Here is a 26195-nt window from a genome sequence, read left to right as displayed (position 1 = left end):
ACTCAAATGTATAGGTCACAATAAGAGTGGGAAAGTATATAAAAACCTTCTCAACTTATTACAAGGGTATAGTTTTTTAGAGTAATGTGCAAGCATACATAGGCTGTGTAGATTTGAATTTTTTCACACCAGGAAAGGAGAGAAATTTTTATATCAGAATGGATAGAACAAATTCTGAAATCTTCAAGAAAACCATAAGGGGAGGCAGGGCGAGTCACAATGGAGATTTAAAGTTTTACATAGGAAAATTCCAAAAAACCTTGTTCTAAAGAAACACAGGGTTACAATGACAACCATGACACATGAGCATGGTGGGGCCATGATAGCATTTTTGATTTTACATAGGTATTTGAAACTGTCCAAGTGAGTGATGAAGTCCATTGTTGATAAACCCTAATGACATATGTAATGTACTGTCCCTAACAGTATGTATAAAGATGTGTGCTCTGGGCACCAGAATAAAAACATGTCTGATCAGTTCAAACTTTAATCTACAACTCCATAATTAGAATACATAAATTCAAATATCCACAGAGTAACCTTTTATGAGCAAGCCCTAATATCAAATCCTAATAAAGCTGTCAGATTCAATATAAACATGCGGGTGAAACTAACAGAGAGTGAGGGTAAAACTCTTAGCGTGGGAATTAATATGTGAAGACTTGAATGAAACATAAGAACATTACAACATACTTCATATATTATTGTAACCAGAGGCAAAATATTAATTGTTGAATTGTCTGTTGAATGATGTGCAGAATATTCATACAATAAAAAACAAAAAATGTGAATTAAGATCTTAATCAGAAAAACATCATTAGCCTGTACTTTGTGTGATAAATCATACACTCAACATTTACAGCCTTTTGCAGAATGTGCTACTGTATGTGAATAAGATATGGGGCACATTTTGATAAATGATAACACTTTCCCTCCATTCCTCTTGCTGCAGACTAACCATCACCAAAGTGGACAATGAGGCGAGCGAGATATGGAAGTTCCAGAGATACGCTTTAATTGTTGACTTTGAGGAGCGACTGAGTCTTCCCCCACCTCTGGTCACCATCAGCTACATTTGCATTCTGGTGAAAAAAATCTACAACAAGCTCCAAGGCTGCAAAAGAAACTGCAGCAACATCTGCAGCTGCAGAAAGAAAGCCAAGGTGTGTATTGTGCTGGGTAGAGGAGAGAGGTTGTAGGTGTGTATTGTGCTGGGTAGAGGAGGGAGGCTGTAGGTGTGTATTGTGCTGGGTAGAGGAGGGAAGCTGTAGGTGTGTATTGTGCTGGGTAGAGGAGGGAGGCTGTAGGTGTGTATTGTGCTGGGTAGAGGAGGGAAGCTGTAAGTGTGTATTGTGCTGGGTAGAGGAGGGAGGCTGTAGGTGTGTATTGTGCTGGGTAGAGGAGGGAGGCTGTAGGTGTGTATTGTGCTGGGTAGAGGAGGGAGGCTGTAGGTGTGTATTGTGCTGGGTAGAGGAGGGAGGTTGTAGGTGTGTATTGTGCTGGGTAGAGGAGGGAGGCTGTAGGTGTGTATTGTGCTGGGTAGAGGAGGGAAGCTGTAGGTGTGTATTGTGCTGGGTAGAGGAGGGAAGCTGTAGGTGTGTATTGTGCTGGGTAGAGGAGGGAAGCTGTAAAATATTGGTACCAGCTTTCTGCCATATTCATGTGCTTGAAAATTCTTATGTAATGTGATTTTTAAGTCGTGACAGGTCACATTTCACACATTTTGAAAAATTGTTTAGTAGTATACATTCTTGACTGTAAAAGAATCGTTAGGGATACTTGATCAGATTTGATTGTTAATGAAAATGTAATTTAAGTTAATGAATCTTCAAGTTCACCAGATGCTAGCTAGACGAATGTTTAGCTCATCTGAGCTGAAAACTCAAGTGAGCTATTTTTGGATCACTTTTTGTCTAGCATCTGTCTGTCCGACCATCTGCAAACTTTTAGCATTTATGACTTCTTCTCCAGAACCACTAGGCCAATTTCAATCATACTTGGCACAAATCATCCTTGGGTAAAGGGGATTCAACTTTGTGAGCCATGCTCCCATTAAAGGGGAGATAATTTTAAAAAAGGCTAAAATAAGGTGGGGTCATTTAAAGATCTTCTCAAGAACAACTGGGCCAGAAAAGTTTAAACTTGTATGAAAGGTTCCTGACATAGTGTAGATTCAAGTATGTTCAAACCATGGCCCTCAGTGGTAGTGTGGGGTCACAATAGGGGATCAAATTGTGCATGTAGATATATAGCAGAAATTTTTGGAAAATCTCAGAACCACAGGGCTATGATTAGTCATGTTGATATGCCAGCATCTTCAGGTGGTTCAAATTCAAGTTTGTTCAATTCAGGGGTCCCAGGGGTAGATAGGAGATCAAAGTTTTATATGGGACTGTACAGGAAATTGATTAAAACAATTTTTTGAACAGTAGCATGGCGACACAAAATCATATCAAAATTCTTAGTTCCTAAGTTGTGTGGATTCAAGTTTTTTTATGCCAATGCGACTATGGTCAGAGGGCGTATTGTTTTTGTCCTGTCTGTCTGTCCAGAACTTAACCTTTTTCATTACTTTTGAATGGAGTGATTGGGCTTTCATATTTCATATAAATGTGCATTCCTTGTGACAGAACTTTCTTACAACCTTGTAGCCTTGATCTTGGAGTTTCACCTGATTTTAAGAAAACCTAACTTATTCAATGTCTCCTGAACTATGTAGGGTAGGGCTTTCACATTTTGTGTATAGCTTTCTTAAGGCAAGACTTTTCAATTTGTACCATGATCTTTGACCTTGACCTCAGGAGTTCGAACCAAATTTCATAAGTACATTCCTCGTGACAAGACCTTTCTTTTGGTACCAATGATCACCTGTTGTCTGTTAACTTGTTTACCTTTTCAGCTTCTCCAGAACTGCGGGGCCAATAACAATCAAACTCGGCACAAATTATTCTTGGTTAAGGGTGAATCATGTATGTCCAAATGAAGGGACATACCGCCTTTAAAGGGAGATAAGCAAGAAAGGCAAAAATAGGGTGGGTCATTTAAAAATCTTCTCGAGGACATCTGGGCCAAAAAGTTGAAATTTACATGAAAGCTTCCTGACATAGTGTAGATTCAAGTTTGTTCATAGTCCATGGGGGTTGAGTGGGTCCACAATATAAGGTCATAGTTTTACATAGAAATATATAGAAGAAAATCTTCTTGGGAACAGCAGGGGCATAATTAGTTATATTGATATGCAAGCATTCCCAGGTAGTGCAGATTCAAGTTTGTTCAGTTCAGGGGCCCTGGGGTAGGGTGGGGACACAATAGGAATAGGAACCAAATTCTTAAATCAGAAATACAGAAAATTAACGGAAACAAATTATTTTCAGGAGTAAAAGGGCCACACTAAATCATATGATGCAAACATTCCTAAGGTGTATTGATTCAAGTTTTTTTCTTCAAACTATTAACCCTGTGATTAAGGTGGATCAAATTGTACATAATGCATGTATACAGGAAAGAAAATCTTTTAAAAAGTCTTCCTCTCCAGAATAGCAAGGACATGTTAGTTGTATTGGTATTAAGACATTCCAATGTTGTGTGAATTTAAGTTTGATCATGTCTTGACCCTTTGGAGCTAGGTTGGGGCAATGTGGGGTCAAATTATTTTTAATTGGAATGAATATTGGAACAAAAAATCACAAAAGAAAAAAAAACAGCAGGGCCAGAGTGACTCTTAAACATTTCATCAGAAATTGATCATAATTGATGACAAATATTCCTTGGGACAGGGAATTTTGGACCAAGGTCATTTTGGAATGGTCAAGGTCACTAAACATACACTTTATATAAGGAAAAAGTTCCTTATTTCAACAGTTTTTGAACAGATATTAATCACATATCACACAAACAAGTAACAGGCAAATGACTATCAGACAAAAGTCACTCAAGGTCATTTTGTAAAGGTCAGGGTCACTCAGAACATATACCTTATATATGAAAAAAACCTTTATTTCAACAATATTTCAACAGTTATTGATCATTGTGCGAGTCATTCGTCATATGTCATTTGTTCATTGGTTAGATACAGTTCGGCGAGCATCCATCAGTTTTACTGATATTCTTGTTGTTTATGGTATTAATAGTCTTTCTGTATTGCAGCTCCTTCCTTCTATACATCTAAAGCTGTGTTCAGTTTTTATTGTTTGCACACTTTTGGAGTGATTACTATTGGTGATTAGAGGAAACACTGTGTTTCCTGAAATACTCGTAATGTTAGAGCTATGACAGAATAGTTTGATTTCAGTTCTACCATAATGTGAAATTTGACTAGTTTAGAAGATTTATTTATATATTTAAAAATTTTCAATAACAAGGTTCACACATGAAAGCATTGTCTGGAAATGCATGATGCATTGCTGCAGTTTTGAAAATGCGAGCAAAAAATGTTTCATGATTTATGATGTATAAACTACCATGACCCCAAACTAATATATACCTGGATAAAACAATATATACGCGGATAAAATGGTATGCTCTTCTCTTCATTCCTTAAGTTAAACTAGAATATGAATCTCAGCAGTCATTTTTGGCTAGTACTGCTGATGCTAGATATTTGAGTGTAAAAAGTTTTGACTCGTTATTTATGAAATATCCACTCTAATTTTGTGGTTGTATTAGTCTCACAATAACAACTGGCCTTAATCATCTTCTTATGTTGTATCTAGAGATCAGTAATACCAAACCTAATATCAGTCTCAATATTTAAAACTATCAGAAATGGCTGTTTTATTTTATAGACAGATGAAGAGATGAGTCACAGAGTGAAGATGAACCGACGATCTGAAGACTACAACTACTGGAAGAAATGCTCCATTGACTATCTACGGACTCAAGAACTCGAGGAGGAGAAAGAGAAAATGGCAGCAGTACATGCTGAAATGTAATGCATCTAATTCTTGTGCAAAATGAAACCTACAGCTACCTTATTTTGCAACCACCCACCCAATTAAATGAAGATATACACTGTGTTTGTTTTGGAACAGTGTCTGTCTGTCCTATTGTGAATCAGGATTATGTCACTGATCGCCGTGCTTGGTGTGACAGGAAACTTTGGTGTGTTATTGTCCATTTTAGGTATTAAAGGTGCATCATGATAAAGTACATGTCACCAAGGTCAAGGTTACAGGATAGTTCCAGTTTTCTTCCTTGAGTCAAGGTCATGTCATCAAAGTGAAGGTCACACAACAATAAAATATTAAAGGGCTAAAGTTTGATTTGCTTACTTGAATTGACTCCAAACTTAAGTTCGTCATTGTCTGTGACCTATAGGTATGTCATTATCTTCAAGCAAGGTTGTGTTTCAAAGGTATACTAGATATTAGTAGATTATATATGAGCTATAACTTTGCAACACTCCTAGGTTACCAATTACATTACATGAATGTTGATGTTGACATTGAGTTCATTTGAGATGGGGAGGGGAGAGATCTTGGTTTGTTTTTGTACACCAGTATACCTTATAAGAGTTGGACAGGGTTTTGCTAGGTTTGCTTGGTTACTCGTACATATACACACACGCATACATTTGTCTCTCCATTAGCTTTTTCATGTTCGGCTCATAACTTTTAAAATACTATGAGACATAGAATCATCAAACTTTGTCAGCTGATACATCTTAGGTAGAGGTTGGGTTGCACTTTAGAATTAGGTCACTGTGACCTTTATTCAAGATGATATGGCTAAATATGGTAAAACCCTGTCCAACTTACAACTGGACAATTATGAGAATCATCAAACTTTGTCAGTTAATGCATCGTGTGTAGAAGGCGTATCACACCCTACATCAAGGTCACTGTGACCTTTAATGAAGATGATATGGTCGTATATGTCATAATCCTTTTTAGGCTCATGTAGATTTAACTCCTGGAATCAGCCAACTTTGTCAATTGGTGCATCTGTAGAGAAATATAAAAATTGCAGCTTAAAATCAGGTGATTAAAACTTTAAAGATAGAGCAATTTAAAAAAGAAGACAAAAAAACCCACCATATTTTAAAGGGGGTAATCCCTATATTATGTAAGAGTACTGGTTATGTAAAGTGTACTGGTATGTGAATTTTGCTCAGATTTGGATTTTTTTATTTAAGGAATTCTTTAAATATATGGTATCAATCTATACAGGGCAATGACCTGTGAATGCTTGACCTGCTTTATCTACTATTGCTTTGGCAATTCAAAACAATTCTATAGAGAATTTGTTTAGTCAATTATTGATTATTTCATTAATGGATGAATATATACAAATGTATGTACAGAATCACCAATCTTCAGGAGGACATGAGATTGCAGAAAAAGAATATGAAAAGGATGAGTGACAGAATTGTTGAACTGGAGCGAACTCTGGGGTCTAGTAGGATGTACCTGGAAAATATCTACCACAAACTCGACAAACAAGGTGAGAACATATATGAAATATCTGTTTTATATAGAAACTATCTACTCTTAGGCATACACATGAATTAAATATGAATTTGAGTACCATGATTTTTATGTGCCCGTCGAACTTTGACGGGACGTATTATGGTATGGCATTGTCCGTTTGTCCAGACCTTGTGGGCAGGATACAGACCGAACCGTACGTAAGCTCCAGGATTTTACAACTTAGTACATTTGATCACCATGATGAGAGGAAGATGCCTTTTGTTTTTGAAGGTCAAAGGTCAAGGTCGTAGTATCACTTAGTAGGAAAACCTAGTAGAAAATCCTTGTGGGCAGGATACAAACCCAACTGTAAGCTCCAGGATATTACATCTTGGTACATTTGATCATCATGATGAGAGGAAGATGTCTATTGTTTTTCAAGGTCAAAGGTCAAGGTCATAATATTACTTAGTATGAAAACTTTGTAGGCAGGATACAAACCAAACCGTAAGCTCCAGAATATTGCAACTTGGTACATTTGATCACCATGATAAGAGGAAGATGCTTATTGTTTTTCAAGGTCAAAAGTCAAATGTTAAGGTCGTAGTATTACTTAGTAGGAAAACTCCTTGTAGGCAGGATACAAACCAAATTGTAAGCTCCAGGATATTGAAACTTGGTACATTTGATCACCATGATGAGAGGAAGATGCCTATTATTTTTCAAGGTCAAAGGTCAAGGTCACAGTATCACTTAGTAGGAAAACCTTGTAAGCAGTATATAAACCGAACTGTTGGGGCTAGGACTGTCAAACTTTGTACACATACACTTTATGCCAAGTGGAGGATGCCTATTGTTTCTTAAGGTCAAAGGTCAAGTTCGTAGTAACAAGATGCAGACCGATTCGTTGGGGCAAGGACCATCAAACTTGGTACACATACATCTTATGCCAAGTGAAAATATTACATAAACAGTACATGATTTGTCTGTTTTTACGATGCAAAGAAAGTATGTCACACCCTGATGATTACTGATACTACCTGAAGCCAAGTTCTACAAATCATGGTGCAAGAAAAATACCCTGTATCGTTGGCAGTACTCTTGTTAAAAGACTTTAACCTGGGCTATATCTTTTGAACCAAGGGGGATATGGCTTTGATATTTTATATTTAGATGCCTCATGACCAGGCCTTTCATATGATATAAAAACTTTTAACCTAGTGACCTTGGACTTTGACCTACTTTTCAGAAACATTAACCTTTTGAACTAAAGGATATAGGTTAAGTAAAGTCATGCTTCCTGGTGAGCTTTGTTGTCATCTGACAACTTTTATTTTATCATAGAATTCAGTGTTTGGTGCCAAAATATGCACTGGAAAATGTGTCTCATGTGAATCACTTTTCATGTGACTTTTACATGAGATTCATATGAATTATTGACGTGAAATTCACATGAAATCAAATGAGGTACATTTGCCTATGTACATGCATTTTGGCAACAAAAATTGAATTCTATGATTGAAAAAATCCTGTGTATTCTGGATGTTATCTAATCATAAGATAAATACTGGTACCCAGCTTGTAATGATGAGTAGAAATTCACTGTCATCTAATCATAAGATATAGAAGGACAAATTATATGGAAAAATGTAACCTCACCAACGTACATCAAGTTTAACACACCTGCAATTTTTAACACTGACATGTACTCTTTATAGATGTCCACGGAATGGCTAACAGGAAGGGGCAAATAATTCATGTAGCGGCTCGTCTGTCACCTTACCCAACTACTTCCATAGCCAGGTTCCCAGTATTTGATAAATATGTACCATGGGAGGTAACTGCTCATTGTGAATTTTCTTCACCAGATTTTCAATTAACCTAATCTCACAGAGGAATATTTATATGATTACTACAGGTAAAAAGTTGTTCCATTAAAGTATGAGTTAGGTGTCTATCTGAAGATAAGTGTTACCCTTATGTTTATACAGTGTAGTCATATATGTACTTTTAATTCCAATTTCTTCCCTTGCAGACAACCTATGATGTGTACGATCCAAAGATTTACACCTCACCGGCAGAAAAGTTTTCTGATGAAGAATTGATATATGTGGATCTGGATATTATAGAGTATGTAGGCACCTTTTGATATTATAGAGTATGTAGGCACCTTTTGATATTATAGAGTATGTAGGCACCTTCTGATATTATAGAGTATGTAGGCACCTCTTGATATTACAGAGTATGTAGGCACCTTCTGATATTATTGAGTATGTAGGCACCTTCTGATATTATAGAGTATGTAGGCACCTTTTGATATTACAGAGTATGTAGGCACCTTTTGATATTACAGAGTATGTAGGCACCTTTTGATATTACAGAGTATGTAGGCACCTTTTGATATTACAGAGTATGTAGGCACCTTCTGATATTATAGAGTATGTAGGCACCTTTTAATATATGTGGATCTGGATATTATAGAGTATGTAGGCACCTTTTGATATTATAGAGTATGTAGGCACCTTTTGATATTATAGAGTATGTAGGCACCTTAAGCATTGCTTGTTTGATAAGCATTGCTTGTTTGAATTAGATAGAGATGTCAAGTGTTGAGAAATATGTGATGATTCTACAGAATTTTCTTGTCAGTTTTCATGTGAATTCACAGAACAATCCCTATGTGCAGGTATTATTTTGCAATTTCAATATTTTTCACCAAACAAATTGCAATGCAAAGTGAGGAAAAGTTACATCACTTTTTACTATAACTTCAATGTCTGAATTTTTCAAACTGTAAATTTGCACTATAAAAGTGATGGGAATTCAACATTTGATTTGGTGGATCCTACAAGAAGCGGGGAATAGTGTCTATGACCAAGGAGATAGTGCCTCGAAAATATATCTTGTTTAATCAATTCATGATATTCTATGACAATGAAATAGAATAAGAAAATATACAGGAAGTAAGGTCTTTTGCTTAAAACTGCTGTTAAATTCCTCTTTATACCCTGTTACTCTGTACTGTAAGGTTGAAGAAAATGAGGGATGAACGTGCCAAAATGGCGGAAGAGGAGTTGTTAGGTCTTCCTCCCTTACCGCCAATCCCCAACATGAAGTGGAATTCCATCCTTACTGTTGTTCAACACATGGGAGCAGGAAAGACACAGGTTATTGACCGCAGATCTTGGATATCCATGGATGACCAACCTTGCAGATACCACCTGGACCCCAACGGACTTCCTCTGTAAGATTTTGGCTATAATTTTAGGAATTTAGGGTCATAATATGAATTCTCTAAACTTTTCAGCCAGACAATTTAAGGTTTAACAATGTACGGTTTTTTTTGGGGGGGGGGGGGGGGGGGGGGGATGATAATCATGCTTACAATTGAATGATGTCTTAGATTGTGTTGTTTTTTACCTATGTTGTTTAAGAATTCTTTTAAAAAGAAAAAGAGAAGTCCAATTCTAATTATAAAGCTACCAGAATAAATCACGAACAATTTCTAATTCGTGGGGTCCAATGTTCGTGGATAAGCAAAATTTTGCAGGTTCGTGGGGACGCAATTTTGTGGGTAAGCGATACGATGTCACTAGGAGAGATAATTCTACTTGGTTTAAAAAATGTTCGAGGACACGTGATTTCTTGGGTAAGAGTGACGCACGAAATCCACGAACATCAATTCCCCACGAACAACGATGATTCCACAGTATAAAGCTACCAGAATAAATCACTTACAATGGCTAATTAGCAAAGAAAGGTTTGCAATCAAGATTGAACTATAGGATGGAATCATACTACAGGTGACTCTTGAAAATTAAGTCCTGGGGTTCATACAGACCATGAAAAGTGCTTGAATTTTGACCCAGTCCTTAAATGCATAAACAGCTTAAAGATATGGAAAAGTGCTTAAAGGACTATATATGATAAGGTCCATTTTTGGCCCCCATTCAAAAAATGTCTATATTTACCATGGTAAGTGTTTAGGTACACCAGTTACAAAAACAATATATATTAGATTGTTTCAACCATCACCTTGCCATGGGAACAAGCTTTTACGAAACAATATTTACATTACTGTCACCACACAATGTATAGTACTTTAATTTTGACAATCACATAAGCCCACACATAGTGATTTACAACATGTAAACAATGACTCTTATACAAAACAGTTAACAGGAAATGTGGCAAGTATTTACTGTGGATTTACAGTAAGTGTGAACGACACATATCGGCAAGTACATGACGTGCTCCAGATAGTTCATTGGAAAGTCCCCGAGTGATTTTAAAGAGCACTTTTGATTGGTCTGTTAAATTATAGGTAGGTGTTCCCAAGTATTTGGCATTATATTATCTCGTGCTTAACAAGTGTAAGTTTCACTATTTGATTTCAATGTAAGTTGCACCGTACGTAGCGTGAGATTCAATATCGGTTTTGATTTGACAACGGGGATGTGAGATCACGTTAATAAAATGTCTTGTAAAGTTTATCTTATATATACTAGATATCTACATGTATAAAAGTAATGGGATATCTTATAAAGAAAAAAATATAAGATGTCTTATAAAAGATACAAGATATCTCGTAAACTTTAGAAGATATAACTTTTATCAGATACCTTATAAATTTTATCTTTTAAACGGGAATAAACGTGCCATACTAATATAATCCATTGCAGTATCAATAGGTATGGGGGGGGGGGGGGGGCATGAAAGGAATTTGAAATAAAAAGGCGGGATACAGGGTGAAAAAGGCGGGCTCCGATATGTAAAAAAAAAAAGGCAGGATAGCAATATCCCAGAATTCAAATTGTGTTGAATATTGAAAAAAAAAAGACGGGATCGAAAATACTGCGGGAAAAGGCAGGATCCGCAGTTGCCTCTATATCCCAATAAAAATTGAAAGGTTACTCCCTTAAATTCCTGTAGATACTTGTCAGTTTTAAGTGATCAGAAATTTCAGTACATTTTTCTATAGGCGAATTTGTCCGTTTAAGAACAATGCGTCTCTTTCACATTCGCTGTTTCCATATCGTTATTTTTAGATAAATCTCTCAGAGGATATTTTCAAAATCTTACAAAGCATTGGATAAGGGCGAGATCAAAAGATCGATGTCGGAAAATTTTCTAAATTCAAATAGTTAGGGGGAAGAGGGGGTAAAAACTCGTAAGTTTCTGTCATCCGACATGATTACACTTTAGTGGAAAAAAAAGACAACTGACTTTAAAATCACATAATAATACATTTTAATAAACATTTAATAGTTTCAATGTACACTTTCATTTGTTTTACTTGTTAATCGATTAGTTTCAACATACTTCATATTTAGTTTTGTATTGGGGGGGGGGGGGTGTCTTTGTGAGAATTATAGGAACTGTTTTCTCAAATATTTGATCTCGCCCCTAAAATAATTTGTCAGATTAAGTAATAAGATCAATAGATATTCTACTTGGAGAAAAAAATTTATTTTCAGCACAAGGCAATTGGATGCTTTGATGTCTTTTACTGTTATATATACCCACATTTTTGTAAGAAATTCGGAAGTAACCATCGCTAGATACTGTTAATTGAATGAACAACTGCAAGTTCTGTGAATTCTAGCAAAAACTAAATTCACCATACCATCCCTCTCCTGTAACACATTATCAAAGAAATTCAGCATTTCGTTAGCATTAGATGCGCCTTCTATAATGTCATAAATAAACCACAGCAAAGGTTGATTGTTAATGTTGCGTTACTGGCATACCTTTGAACCTATATCGCTGGTCCACCCCTAACTGCATGTCCATGATTGCGATTACCCATTGTACAAACGCGACACTCGCTTCGTCAATAATATATATATATATATAACTGACTCGGCCTAAATTGCAATAAAATCAGTAGCAAAGAAGTTTTCAACACTTCGTCCGTGTTCAGACCACAGGGGCTCGTCACGAATTGACCCTCTCTATTCCTTATTTACTTTTATTTGTAAATATAGAATAGACGATGTCAAATTTTAAAAAGACAAAAATTTCGTGACAAGCCCCTTTGTCCAGACGAAATATGCTTCTCTTGGATTTTGTTTGCAGTTTCTTGAAAGTAATTCCCCAAAAAATTTCTCGCAGCTCTACAAATTAAAGACACCGATGGTACATTGTCAGGGGTACAAATATTTCTTCTTAATAAATTTTGTCTGATTTCTCTATTATATACACTCGATTTCTTTTTAATTTCATACTCGATAAACAGAAGTACATCCGGTGTGAGCTTTGTTGGCGACACTTTCGGTGCAAGAGTTCCCATGCATGATTGACAATTTTATAACGTGGCCTTTGCGACGCATAATTTCTTACTGATTTTACCATAAAATAAACCCTCGGCATGTAATTTTAAAATCAACGTCATTGTTTTAGTTGGTATTGGTTTCCCCTTTTTGCAGAGTCTCTTCCATCGTGCTAAAAGATTATGTAATGACACGCTAGTGTAAAGACACGTGTGCCCATCTAAAATTATTTTTATTCCCACCCCTTTAAATATTGGTCCAATCGCAGTGATTGTTCTTTCCTTGATGCGTCATCATTGACAGATTTGTTTTGAAATCAACTATCCGAGACCACGAATGAACTTGAGAAGCTGAGTCGTTCACACTTACTGTAAATTCACAGTAAAAGAATTTAATTAAGGAGACATGGGCCATTATCCAACATATCTTCCAAAACTTCTTTTTATATTTCCTCTACGTGATCATGAAATGTTATATGATTGTCATCAGGCATACATGTAAATTGATACAGCATATACATGCACTGTACATAAGTCAGGTGGTACAAAGACCAAGACCCTGGGTTCTGCATAAATAATACCATTATATCCAATCAAATTGTCATTGCTATATTCCTCTCTTGGGGGGAACAAAATATCACTTCGCAATAAGTGTGAATTCATTGTAAGCGTGTTTGCTATAAGTGTGTTTACTGTATTGATGTCTTAGAAACATTTAAACATATGAATCATTAAAAAGATTATTTCCTTGAATACATGCCTTTTTATGCATTTTGACTCATAAGATTTGATTAATTATATTTGGATGCTGAATTAATGCAAATGATTTAATGATGGTATCGTCAGTCCACATGAAATTATCAAAGCATTAACTTGCTAAAATTTATTTAATGATATCGTTCATTTACTTTGGAGGAAATGAATAGAACTTTGTAATTATTTAGGGAAAAAATGAATTATTGTGCAGATTTAATGATATACTTTTAAATTACTATGATATCTGCAGATATTTGTCTAATGACCTCTAAAGAATAGGCATGATCTCCATTATGTTCCAAATGAATTATAAAGAAAAAAAATTTAAGATATTAATTTTTTTTAATTTTTCCTTTTATTTTATTGCTTGTTATTTTGCAAATATTTCATAAAAAATCATATATTGCAATAATTGTTTTCAAATGAAAAATACAATTCTGTTAAGATAGAGTAAAGTATTGATAATGATGCTTAATGTTCCCAAATTAGACACCATTTTACTGATCATTAAATCTAATGTTAAAAAAGTAATGAATTGAACAGCAACTATAATGACTATAACATCAAGTCTTAATTAGGGCCCCGCATGAAATGCGGGAAGCCCTATAGTAATCACATTGTCCGTCCGTCCGTTCGTCTGTCCGTCAACACTTTCTTTGTAACACGATAACTCAAACAGTTTTTATCGTACAGTTTTCAAATTTTGTACAAAAATACTTTACAATAAGAGGAAGACACCTATAGATTTTGGGGTCATGTCACTTTGTCTGTCTGTCTGTCTGTATGTGTGTCATTATCTTTGTTATTATGAACACTTTCTTTGTGACACGATAACTCAAACAGTTTTCATTGTACAGTTTTCAAATTTTGTACAGAAATACTTTACAATAAGAGGAAGATACCTATAGATTTTGAAGTCATGTCACTTTGTCTGTCTGTTTGAATGTCATCATCTTTCTTATTATGACCGTATTTATTTACCACTGTCTAAGGGAGATAATTCAATTTGAATTATGATATGAATTGTATTGATATATAGAAAATTTACAAGAAATAACTCTACAACATTGTGTATGTGTATATATTTGGTTTTTTTTTAATGTGATATAAAAAATGTTTGATGTTACATGTATATTTCCCAGTCAACAACTTTCGATCGGGATCGGAATGCGAAATAAAATTTCTTATATCCGGTTGCAAAGTGAAACTGCTTCATGCTTCAAGTTGTTGAATTATGTAGTAATTGCATGTTACACATTAGTGAACTGTTCCTTTTAATAAAGAAAGTCACAAAATAGATACAAAATGAGTGTACCTTATTCATTACTGTTACTGAGCTTTCGTCGGCGAAAATCTCGAAATGGCGTGTTTCACTGCGCTTGTTGACGGTAAGGTCCACATTTTCTACGTGAGTATTTTTATATTTGCTCATGAATTTTTTGCGCACACATGGTATGTCTCGGCTAGGAATAATGGAAACTTTCTCACTTATGTATGTAAAGACATATTAATCTCTATTTTTAAAAATGTAGAACACTTTTATCGAATGACAATGTGTTTGAAAACGCTTAGAGCCCTGATTTCAGAATTTCCTTTTCCAAGACATCAATATGTCAAATTCATAATCCTTTTCGAATAGGATGTACCATATTTTGTACCAGTTATCCATTTTGAATCCTCTATTAGAATGGGATTTTGTTGCACTCTGTTGTGTTTGAGTGGATGTCATGAGTGTGTGTCAAACAGAAGTAATTTAAATTGCATAAGTCTCTCACAAATATGCCTCATGATGCCTTTTTCACAAATTGGCATTCCAATGTATCTTTATGTATTATTAATTCTAACATATATACCAGCTCCAAACATTGCTATATCAAATACAGATGTCACTTTCCTCTGATATTACCCTCGGCGGGGCCCTTGCTGATCGTGTCAGTTTTCTAGTTTGCTACAGGTACGGTTTTCCATACTATACTGTATTTTTGTTTACAAACGATGAGTAACGTCACATAGATTTGAGAGCAATTTCAATCATTTCATCAGTATGGGCATTCGGGGGGTTGGGGGGGGGGGTTGGGGGGGGGGGGGTATAATAACCCATCGTGTTTTATATTGCTGCTGAATATTAGATTTAAGCTTTGATATTCAGAACAGGAAAAATCATCATAGATTTTGTAGTCCTTTGTGCTAGCAATACTACATGTATTAACTATAGTACTCAGGTGATCAATAAGACCTGTGGGCCTCTTGTTAATACAGACCCCAAGTACATTTACTTGTTATTTCACTGTTCTGTTTCAGGAATCCTATGGGACGAACTGGAATCAGAGGCAAAGGTAACCTATGGCGCTGGGGACCAAACCATTTGATCAAGGCGGTGTGTACCAGATGGAGGAAGAAATACAATCAGGAGAACCAGCCCAGTGGTTATCTGTATGTGGAGGGCAAGCGGGTCCTGGAGTTCATAGCCACACAGAGAGATGGCAACAATCTGGAGACCATGTATGAATTACCTGGAGTAAGTTGTCTTTTCATTCAAACACGCGTTAATCTCATTCGTGTATTTTAGGAGAAAGAATGCAGTAGGTGTTAATTTATACACTTCACAATGATTTGTGATTTGCATTAAATACATGAATGAAATTCTCTCTTTCACCATTATTGCCCAACACTTAACATTAATTTACGAGTCCACCAACTATTACACAAATTCCAATTGTGCTAGATTTTTAAAAGTACACCTATGAAGTAAATGTCTTTATGAAAATACTTGAGGGTATGAATTACAACTCTTCATACCAGTGTTGCAGTTCATACCCTCATATATTTTCAAAAATGAAATTTATTTTTTTTATATAAATTTACATTCTACTTTCATTTCTGTCTCCATTCTCAGCCGTTAAAGTAGACATACTATATTTATTATGATTCATATGAGCATGGATCATAACATGTTCATGAGGAAATAGTTATCATTACAATTTGTAAAGATATCAAAGGCAAAAACTTTGGAAATGTAAATAGTTAAGAAATAAATTTATCATTGTAGAAAATATGAGAGCATGAACTGCGCCACTTCATGCCAGCATACTTCATGAAGCGCAAAATTAACATAACAAGACAACATATATAATAGAATCTTACATGAAATTGATTATATTTACAAGATTTATAAAGCATTTAATATTTTCTTTCCTTTGAAACATTCCCTGACATGAGCCCAGCTTTCATTACTTTCAGTACTTTGATTTATTTCTTTGTTTTCACTGAAATTTATGTTGTAGTTATATATTAATATTTACATTTGCAACTGTTTTCTCCTACATAACACTATTACGAGCAATACGTATTTATTTCTGGATAAATCTATTACGAGGTCAACAGAGGTCACGGCTGTGCGTATGAACATTTGTTAAAAGTAGGTAACAGGTACTACTTTTACTAAGGCAATACACATCTAGCAATCGCTCTCACTTACTACAGAAATCTTTCAATAGATGAAATCAACATCACAAAATGTAGTTACGGTTTTATTTGTATTCCAAGCAGTGGACTTTCATCAATAATTGATAAAAGCATTTCTGTAAACAATGTCTTTAGTTACTAGCCTACTAGGCCTAATGTATGTCTAAAATTTCGTCTGCTACAATTTCACCCTGGTCATCGGTGATGCGGAATTGTACCTACTGCTAGACTATGACATTAGGCTTTAGCAAAAAGGTCATTCACAGGATGTATGGCCGATAAGTCGTCAAAGTGCATTAAGACCTACACACCACACTGCTTCCGTGCCACAGCAGCCATAGTGCTTGATGTCGGTTTCCAAGTTTATGTCGGGACATCGAAGCGAGGCGTCGTTAAAAACCTATTACAAAAAATTATCGAGTCAAAAGAAGCGTTCAGTGAGCTCATGTTTATCAACAATTACATATCCACGTCCCTTACCTTCGTGCAGTTCCACATTCTCTGCGATATTCAGTTCTTTCTGGAGATTCATCTGAGCTGCGTCCTCTGTCCTGTCTATAAATGATTTGCCTACACCTGACGACTGCTGCCCTGTTCTTCATGTTCCTCCATCTCAGTCTTCTGTTAACTCCGTAATATCCACACAATATCTTTCAAAGTCGGTCTTCAACGTCTTCACTTTTCAAAAATCAAAGCGTATCACAACTCTAAGTGTAACACTGCGCATCCCCGTTTAAATCATAATTCCCCCACCCCCTAAAATTAGACATATGGAAGAGTTTTCCATTATATACTCCCGAGTTAATGTATAAGTATATGTTGATATACTTGCTTTCTAGCGTCTTAATAATTAAAACAGTTCTTCATTTTATAGAACTTTGTTTTGTGTTGTCGTCATTTTGAACATCTATGACGCTTCATTGTGGACGTCAACAATTTGAAATGTATGGAAACGTGTTGTTAACACAATTCAGCAATGTTACCGACCAAAAATGTAAATATAAGTAATAAGGTATCATTTAAAAATATTTATTGGGATATAAATACGGGTTGGTACATGATCAAATTTTCCATAAAGCCCAAAGGGCTTTATGGAATTTGATCACGTGACCAACCCATATTTATATCCCGATAAATATTTTTAAATGATACCTTATTTCTTAAAAACTTGTTGTATATCATTGACTTAGTGAAAATTACCCATGCACATGCATTTGTGCTGAATTTTGATTGGATAATACTTAAACATCTATAATTGATTTGTTTCATTATAAAATGGACTGAAAGTTATAAAATAGGTACATATTGAGATGCTAAACTGATTGGATAATGGTTCAATATCTCTAACTTTCTTTGTTTTTCAATGATTATACTGTAGAGATCTATTGAGACACTGAACAAATTGACATGGTCAAAATTACTGACTAGAAAGTGGATGAGATTCAACTGATTTTGATTGGATAATCCTTCTGTACTTCTCACATAACTCGAGGAAATAAAGTGAAATTTATACTGTTTTTGATAGGATAATCCTTCTGTACTTCTCACATAACTCGAGGAAATAAAGTGAAATTTATACTGTTTTTAATAAAAGAGTATACTGAACATTTCAATGGACCTTACTCAAACAAAATGGCACTTTGGAAATGGAGGATGTTTGGAGAACATCTGTAACGGTTCCCATTATAATTAGCACTAGTTTAAATATTTTTGCTTCAGTGTTCATATCAGTGGACTTTCTAACAACATAGGTATAATACCAGTAATAGAACTATATGTATTTAGAGCATTACTCTTAGAAAACTTATACTCTAATGGTGAGAATGCTTTATGTTGTTGTAGGGAGTTCTCCATGGACTAGCTTCTCCATATTCTGTTGTCTGCGAGTCCTTCCTAAAAAGTGTGTTTGATGAAAGCGAAATGGAGTCTAAACCAAATCTGGACCAGGGAGATATGATTCAGGTAGGAAATGGTTAGAGAAGCCAATTCTTGTGGAAATCCAAGAGAGGGACATGTTCATTAAAAACATTCACCTATCAGATTCTTTCATTTGTAGAGTGTACATGTCATCTAAGAATGCTTAAAGGACCCATCTCATGTTTTCAGAGTATACAAAATTATTTGTATTTTGTCTTCCTTATGCTTATAGTAATTTTAAATTCTAATTTTTCATTCCCCAAAATATTGCGATAATTAATCACAATACGGACTTAAATCTAAGCTCCAATTTCAAGAAGTCTAGTTAATTAGTTGGGTAGTCATGTGGTACAGTGACATCATATGCGACCTTCGTCGATCAACTCATTGTAAAAGTAGTGTTAGATATTTTTTAAAACTTGGGTTTTAGGGGCCTAATTTATTCACCATGGACAACATTTATTTTGATGTTGACAAATTTCCCCGAGTCTTATATGTTTTAACCACCAGTGCATACAAATAGCGACCCAAATGTAGCAATTAAACCAAGTATTTGCAGAGTAAATAATGTTTACATGGGGTCGTTGTCTAAACACTACTTGGTAATATTATTTCTTTAAGTATCTGTAATTAGCATTGTTTGTTTTTTTAAATAATCAGTGCAATTATAATCAGATTTATTTTTGGATTAGATAAATTATGATACGATATATCATTGACAACTAGGCCTACTGTCACAAAAAAATTATTTAAAATAAAAATGATCAAATTTGTAGTGGAATTTACAATAATTTATCATCATTTTTTTAATCTACACGTTGTTAGGAAGTGGGAGCATGGTGTTTATAACTTAAGCTAAATATGTACTTCACATATTGTTGTTACGCATTATTTAAAAAAAATAAAAGCATTATTATTCAATTCAAAGTTAGGAAATACAATATATTTCATTATTCATATTTTAAAGTTTAAATATTTTTTATCTTTAAAATTTTTGTAAATCTACCAGCTGGTAGAAACTAGGAGCACAAGTTATACCTATATGTTATTACATAGTGAAGGTCAGTTGGTTCGGGTGTGTATTGAATTTGAATACCAGAACGGAATGCATATGCTGTATGCCTACAAGTAACAGTGCTTAGCTTTGGTAGAACCATTTTCTCACAGTTTATCTACGTCTCTGTCCAAATGCTTTTCTGTAAAAGTACAGGGACAAATGCTACTGGGATTTCTTATGGCAAAGTCCTTGCACCGACAAAAAAATATCCACGCCTTTTCTCTCATACCTTCCTTCGAAAATTGAAAAAAAAACTCTTTCTAAATTCTTTCTACTGACAGCTAGTACACCATTAAACGGCACAAAACTCCCCAATGCAGTGTTATTAACAAGCCGTTAATGTGATAATTGGCTCTATTGTCCATTAAATCTAACCCGTTTATGAAATGGTTAACAACTGTTTTCAAATCTTCTCGCTCAAGGTAGCATATGATATCACACATAATGGTGCGTAAAATATCGAAGTTAATATGCATATTGTTAAAACACGTGTAAAGTAGTTTTAGGTATGAAATGAATTAATTTTGCTGAAAAAATTAAAAAGTTTAGAAACATGCGATGTGTCCTTAAAGAGTTTTGTCCAAAGTTAAATTTTGCAAAGACAAACAAAGAGACCTAAAACTATAACATCATGACAAGCTTTGATCTCGGGGGGGGGGGGGGGGGGGGGGGGGGGGGATAAAGAGGTATATGTGTTGAGTTGGCCATATTGTGTTTATCTAAAGCAGAAACTTTACATTTCTTTTGCAGTTTTTTGCTCAGTTTTCAACACAGAATGTCAACACTAAATCTTCTTTGTCCATGGGAAGTCCAGAGCATTCAAATTCTCAGATATTGGCTTGTGTTGCCAGCTCCCGCACCAGTTCTCATACCAGTCTCAGAACAGATGCAGACTCTCAAGGATTTTCAGCCTCCTTGTTATATAAGGGTTATCTGGATGATCCACGGAATACGGATAATGCCTGGATGGAAGCAGAAGTCTGGAACTTCCATTATGACTTGGGCGATAATTTTGAGTTAAGGATGTCAGAGGTAAAATTGCAAAATGCTTTTATTTAAATCTGTACAGTAGAAATGTTTGATTAGATACCTGTAAAGATGGTACATTCATAATACATGTACATATTCTTAATGTAAACAGTAAAATTGGATTCCAGTGAAAGTCGTAAACCCAATTTCTAATTTTGAAAGGCCAATACACAAGTTAACATTGAAGTTAATTTGTACACCCCTCTTGATGGAACAGGTGGTACCCATCCCCCAGCTGGGGAGATTGAGAGTGCCTTTCCCAGCATACAACATCAAATAAGTGTTGGAACTCAGCTTCACAGTTTGATAGTTTGAATGCAGATGCATGTTAGATGTGCAGTGTTAAATTTAGGGGTGTTTTATTTTTTATTCAGGAAAATGGGACCACTTGGAAGGAAGTACTGCCAAATGTCAAGTTGTTTGGAAATGAAGGTGCTATAATTCAGGAAGCGGCAAAAATCCAGGATGCGTATTATTAACCCTCTCCAATGTAGAATATCAATCACTCTTCTGAAGTTTTGTGTGGGAAAAAGGAGGAATTTTTGTGGCCCAAGACCTGTATTATGTAGGATTTTCTTCACTTACTATGTTTGAGGATTTTGCCAATTCCTATATTGCTGTTTTCTTTGTGATTGTTAAGGGTCCCGGTGCAGTGTGATTGATATGAGTTTGGTCTCATCTGAATATTATATGATAATCTTCCCAGCGATTGGCTACTGAAGCCATGCCAATCCATTGCACCAAGCTTTCACTGATGTATTAATGCTTTATAAGGTTACCTAAATAGCTTTTTAAGTATGCACAATTTCACAAAGAATCACCATTTTCAATTTGATGCATTGTATCTTTGTCATTGTATTTTTTATGCAAATTCCTGTTAAGGTTATTTTTTACATTCTGTGTGTTTTCTTGTTTGTTAAGTAATACAGTGTCAAATTTATTTTATCTTTGTACAATTACAGTACATGTTATGAAGAGCCTTCCACCCCAGCTCTGTCAGTCATAATTTTGTCCATCATGAATTATCTTTTTCACTAATATTTCTGTGCAATGCTTGTAATTCAAAACAATATTGATAAAGAAAAGAGAAGCTTATCATGAAAAAACCTTGTGTTCCATATTAAAAGTGTTTGACAGTGTTATGGTGTAAGAACTATGTGTATTTGGTACCTTTTACTACATATGTTTTTGAAAGCGTGTCTAATCAATTTCTTGCTATCCTAAAAGCAATTTTGGCTCAGGGTATGAAAACTGTCTCATATTTGAATATTGCTTTGTAGTGATCACGTGGCCGTTGTTGTTGAGCTATGAAGGCTGAATTTATGTTTAACTTGCCATGGTTAAAAGGATTTTTATTATCTTCTTTTTATCAACATTCCAAGTGATTCAAATGTGGAAGTACCTTGTGATACTGACAGTCACAAAACGCTAAGTATTGATTTAACACAATATGCTTGCTGGCATATTTTATTTAAATACTTTGTTTATATATATACTTTTATATGTGTGTGTGTATGTATATATCTGTGTGTATATATACTGTAGATTCCCAAATATATGCGAGGAATTTATCATAGCATAGTATCACCAATTCAAAAATTGATTACATGCTTTTATTCTTGTATGTTGCTGAAATGCTTGTAAAATTTCTTGATCAACAGTCCACTGGTAAATTTGTATTCTTGCCCGTCATTTTACGATAGTAAGTACTCCATAGAATAAGGAATCTACAGTATGCATGTGTGTATATCTGTGTGTCTGTATGTTTCTAAATCAGTGAAATGTCTAATTCCAACTACCTTGGTATCAGAAAAAGAATTCAGATAAGACAACACCCAAAATACAGGGTAATTTCTAACTCAAAATCTGCTGCCTCATGTACGGTTTACACAACATTTCAAACTGCACAACATCCAAGTAATAGAGGTTTCACTGTAGGAAACATTGTCATAAAGAGGTATATTATTTGCCCTGTGACACCAAATGAGTAGGCCTATTTGCTAATGTATTGATGGATGAAAGGTTATAAAATTTGTAAGCCACTACAAATGACTGTTGCAGAATCTGATAATATTAAATTGAGTACAATTCGGTAGATGATTTGTTTTCTTTTGATACATTGCCATCAATCCCAACAGGAAGACACTCTTAAAACCTCATTGAAATAGTGTGATTTAGGATTAATGATGTAGTTTAGGAATCTAATTTGTATTCTTGTAGAGCACTGGATATACGTGTTTGATGTAGGTATTGGAAAGCAAAGGTCATTCAGTGTGGAATGCGAACGGTAAATGGATTATTGTAAACCAACTTCTTTTTTTTCCATGCGAAAAATATTGGGGACACCCCCCCTCCCCACTCTTTATTTGTTGGTAACGAGCTTCTCGCAGAGTTGCTTTAACTAAACTTAAAATCATTATTTTATGTTATGTACTTGCATTGCAAAATCTTCCTGGGGAACATCGCATTTTAAAAAATGCTTCTGTCAATTAACAACGACGCGGATCGGTTTTATCCAAAGGGTGATTGAATCTCCGATATAGACCAGAACATTTTATTTCTAGAACGGATTTAACAGTATTTGCTTTAAGCCCATGTAAATTGAAGTAACAGAAGGAAAAATATTGACACGGATTTCTTTTTATTCTAGACTACAACTCTAATCAATGACTGGCCAGGAAATACACCAGTAAAAGTTTTTTGTTCTAAATGTGTGTTCAATACAAAGACAAATTAAAAGAGCTTTTCATAGTAGGGCTGGTGAGGTTTCCTCGAAATGAATTAAAAACCTCTGACTACATCTATATTTTCCGTGGCTTTCATAAAAGCCACATACAAGTTTTGTTTTTCAGACATTGTATTTACTTGTTTGTCGAAGTGTACAATGAGAAAAATTTTAACAAGCCATAAATCTTTTAAGGCCAGAATCATTTAGCACCATTGTTTGATTTAGTCGCCGCTTATGATATATTATAACCCACCAGTGACGACGGACAAGCAGTTCAGTTTAAAAATCCCGGCTTCATGTGTTGGCAATGAAAAGCATTAAGGATTAAGCGGAGATTTTTAATTCTGTGTCAGTTTATAATCTTTAGTTTCAGAAATGTAATACGTTAAGTACTTTGCCAGAGTTTGAAATGACAATGTTTTTAATCTACAGAACTCGTGGATAAAGTTACAAAAGCAAACATTTTAATAATTGGAGTTGAAATGGTCATAAAATTTCCAGACATATTCAGAGGTAAGTAGATTCTGCTTTTAATCTTTGATTATGTTTTTGTTGCCTTACATTTTGTGCATGTTCTGTGCATTTGAAACAATCCATAACCACACATGAATGCACCACGTACTGTATTTTATCTACTGCTTATTCTTAAGGATGCGCTGTATTTTCGGCGCGTCTCGGTGTTTCAGTTGTTTTAAACAATTCACTATAAGCTGTTCTGATGGTTTGCATGGAAATATAAATATTGTAAAATTTATTATTTACAGACAGAACTCGGGCCCGCCTTGAGACCAGGCACAGGCTGCGCCCACGGACAGAGGAGACATTAATTATTCCGGGAATATTCCGACCACCAAGTGTTCAAGTAGAAGTCAGAAAATTTAATCTCTATGGTAACCTTCGGAAATCTAACACGGAAATCCACAACACGCTTCCTTCTCCGGAACGTGAGTTTCAGAGAGAGAGAGAGAGAGAGAGAGAAAAGGGGGGGGGTTACATGTGAATCTTGTTAAAAGGTGGAGAATTGCAAGATTTTTAATTACTGGTTTACTGATGTGACTAGTTTCAACACAAAATCATCATGCAGAGGTCGATTTAATCTTTTATCACGATATTCAACACAGTTGTAAGGTTACCCGTATTTGATTTATAGATAGCATTGTTTTAAACGATCAAAGATCAGAGGTTTTCTTTTATCTCACCAAGTCTTGACACATATACTTGAAATATGTGCATGTTGTCTTCATGTACCGAGTCTGGTGTTACGTTAGCAGTTTAGGTTTCCTCAATGATCTATGGATATTAATTCTTTTAAAATATCTTTTAGGAAATCACAAAAAATAAATTAAAATTTAATTAACTGCAAAACTACTTCTCTTAGGGGGGGGGGATTGGAATATACTGTGTTATACCATGTTTTTCCACCCGTGAGTTGGAAACATTTGAAAGGTTTTATCAGGGACCTATATACTTAGTATATAGGTCCCTGGTTTTATTCACGAGTTCTTTGGGATGTCTATAGATATCTAAAAGCTCAACCGGGTTCATTTCAAAACACCAGTTCTGTAGTCCATCTCAGTGTCTTCAGACGACATTCACGCGCAACAAAAAGAAATGCAAGACGAATACATGAGTAATACAATTAAATTCATAGATTTCCTACACTGTCGAAGGGCAGATATGGAATGCTTTTAAACAAGGAGAGAAACGTAGAAAAGGACATTTTCAAATCGATAACCAGTCTCTTTGGTCTAGTGTAGGCGAGATTCGGTCTAATTTAGAGAGATTAAATCTACCTATATGTCATAATCTTGTTGCTATAATTTCAAGAGTTTCGAGGCGTTTTCGAAAGTGTTGCACTAAACAGTCGGTGATATTTATAGATTAACAGTTTAATTCATTTAATGTTACATTACAATGATCTTGTAGTTACTTACAAATTAAATGTCATTTTTACTATATATCTAAAAAAAAAATAATATTAATGTTATGAAAGTTCATTTCATGGAGCTTCATTCTTTCCAGTGATCGAGAGAGAAATTCGATACATAGCCTTTGAAGATGAAAGAAGAAATAAAGCCCAGCAAGTGGAATATAAAGATTTTTACAGATTTTTAACACCAACCCTTAAACACAGACCTGCACGCGATATCAGCAATTCCAAGCCTGTGAAATCTGCCACTGTAAATGATGCCATTTCACCTTGACTCGATCTCGTCCATATTCAAGAAGCGCGTGATTGTGAAACTTCCTAGATAACTTACCATTTTATTCTAGTCAATATTTTATATATCTGTTCAACCATTAAAAATGGTTTCTTCAATCGTGTTTATTTTGGTGAACATGTTAAACACACGTTTCGAATGTTTGTACTATCTATGATCTCAGTTATCTTGTAATTTATCTAATAATATATATATGCATCACAAATGAATTACCCATTTTACAAGCAATTGTCCAATTGTGCCAATTTTCCTTGATCAAAGTTGAAATAGTTGTTCTGTATAGTACAACATATCATGAACATGTATGAATGATTTGTATGTTATTTAAAAAAAAAAAAAAAAA

At 34.9% G+C, this 26195-nt stretch overlaps 2 protein-coding genes across 4 annotated transcripts in view; both read left to right on the top strand.

Moving 5' to 3' along the window:
* Positions 1 to 22992, top strand: part of LOC125678974 (transient receptor potential cation channel subfamily M member 2-like) — a 68637-nt gene extending 45645 nt beyond the window's left edge. Inside the window, exons 24-33 of the mRNA XM_048917800.2 lie at positions 953 to 1163; positions 4785 to 4927; positions 6302 to 6441; positions 8126 to 8244; positions 8443 to 8537; positions 9436 to 9651; positions 15736 to 15952; positions 18742 to 18861; positions 20624 to 20905; positions 21277 to 22992. Coding sequence (XP_048773757.1) covers positions 953 to 1163; positions 4785 to 4927; positions 6302 to 6441; positions 8126 to 8244; positions 8443 to 8537; positions 9436 to 9651; positions 15736 to 15952; positions 18742 to 18861; positions 20624 to 20905; positions 21277 to 21381 — 1648 coding nt within the window. The 3' untranslated portion in view covers positions 21382 to 22992. The remainder of the gene's footprint in view (positions 1 to 952; positions 1164 to 4784; positions 4928 to 6301; positions 6442 to 8125; positions 8245 to 8442; positions 8538 to 9435; positions 9652 to 15735; positions 15953 to 18741; positions 18862 to 20623; positions 20906 to 21276) is intronic.
* A 58-nt stretch (positions 22993 to 23050) lies between these two features.
* On the top strand, positions 23051 to 25950 carry LOC125678976 (uncharacterized). 3 transcript variants are annotated; one of them, XM_048917803.1, is made up of 4 exons: positions 23051 to 23189; positions 24063 to 24143; positions 24395 to 24574; positions 25653 to 25950. In XM_048917803.1, exons 2-4 carry the CDS (start codon positions 24113 to 24115, stop codon positions 25832 to 25834), a joined length of 393 nt encoding a protein of 130 aa, XP_048773760.1. In that variant the 5' UTR covers positions 23051 to 23189; positions 24063 to 24112; the 3' UTR covers positions 25835 to 25950. The 3 variants fall into 3 exon arrangements, with proteins under 3 accessions (XP_048773760.1, XP_048773762.1, XP_048773763.1); XM_048917805.2 differs by lacking the exon at positions 23051 to 23189 and adding an exon at positions 23243 to 23978; XM_048917806.1 differs by lacking the exons at positions 23051 to 23189; positions 24063 to 24143 and adding an exon at positions 24210 to 24248.
* Positions 25951 to 26195: the final 245 nt, after the last annotated feature.

Source organism: Ostrea edulis, chromosome 2, assembly GCF_947568905.1.
Source record: "Ostrea edulis chromosome 2, xbOstEdul1.1, whole genome shotgun sequence".
In the NCBI taxonomy this organism is placed as follows: domain Eukaryota; kingdom Metazoa; phylum Mollusca; class Bivalvia; order Ostreida; family Ostreidae; genus Ostrea; species Ostrea edulis.
The sequence above is the reverse complement of the archived record's forward strand: the minus strand, read 5'-3'. Positions and strand labels throughout refer to the sequence as shown.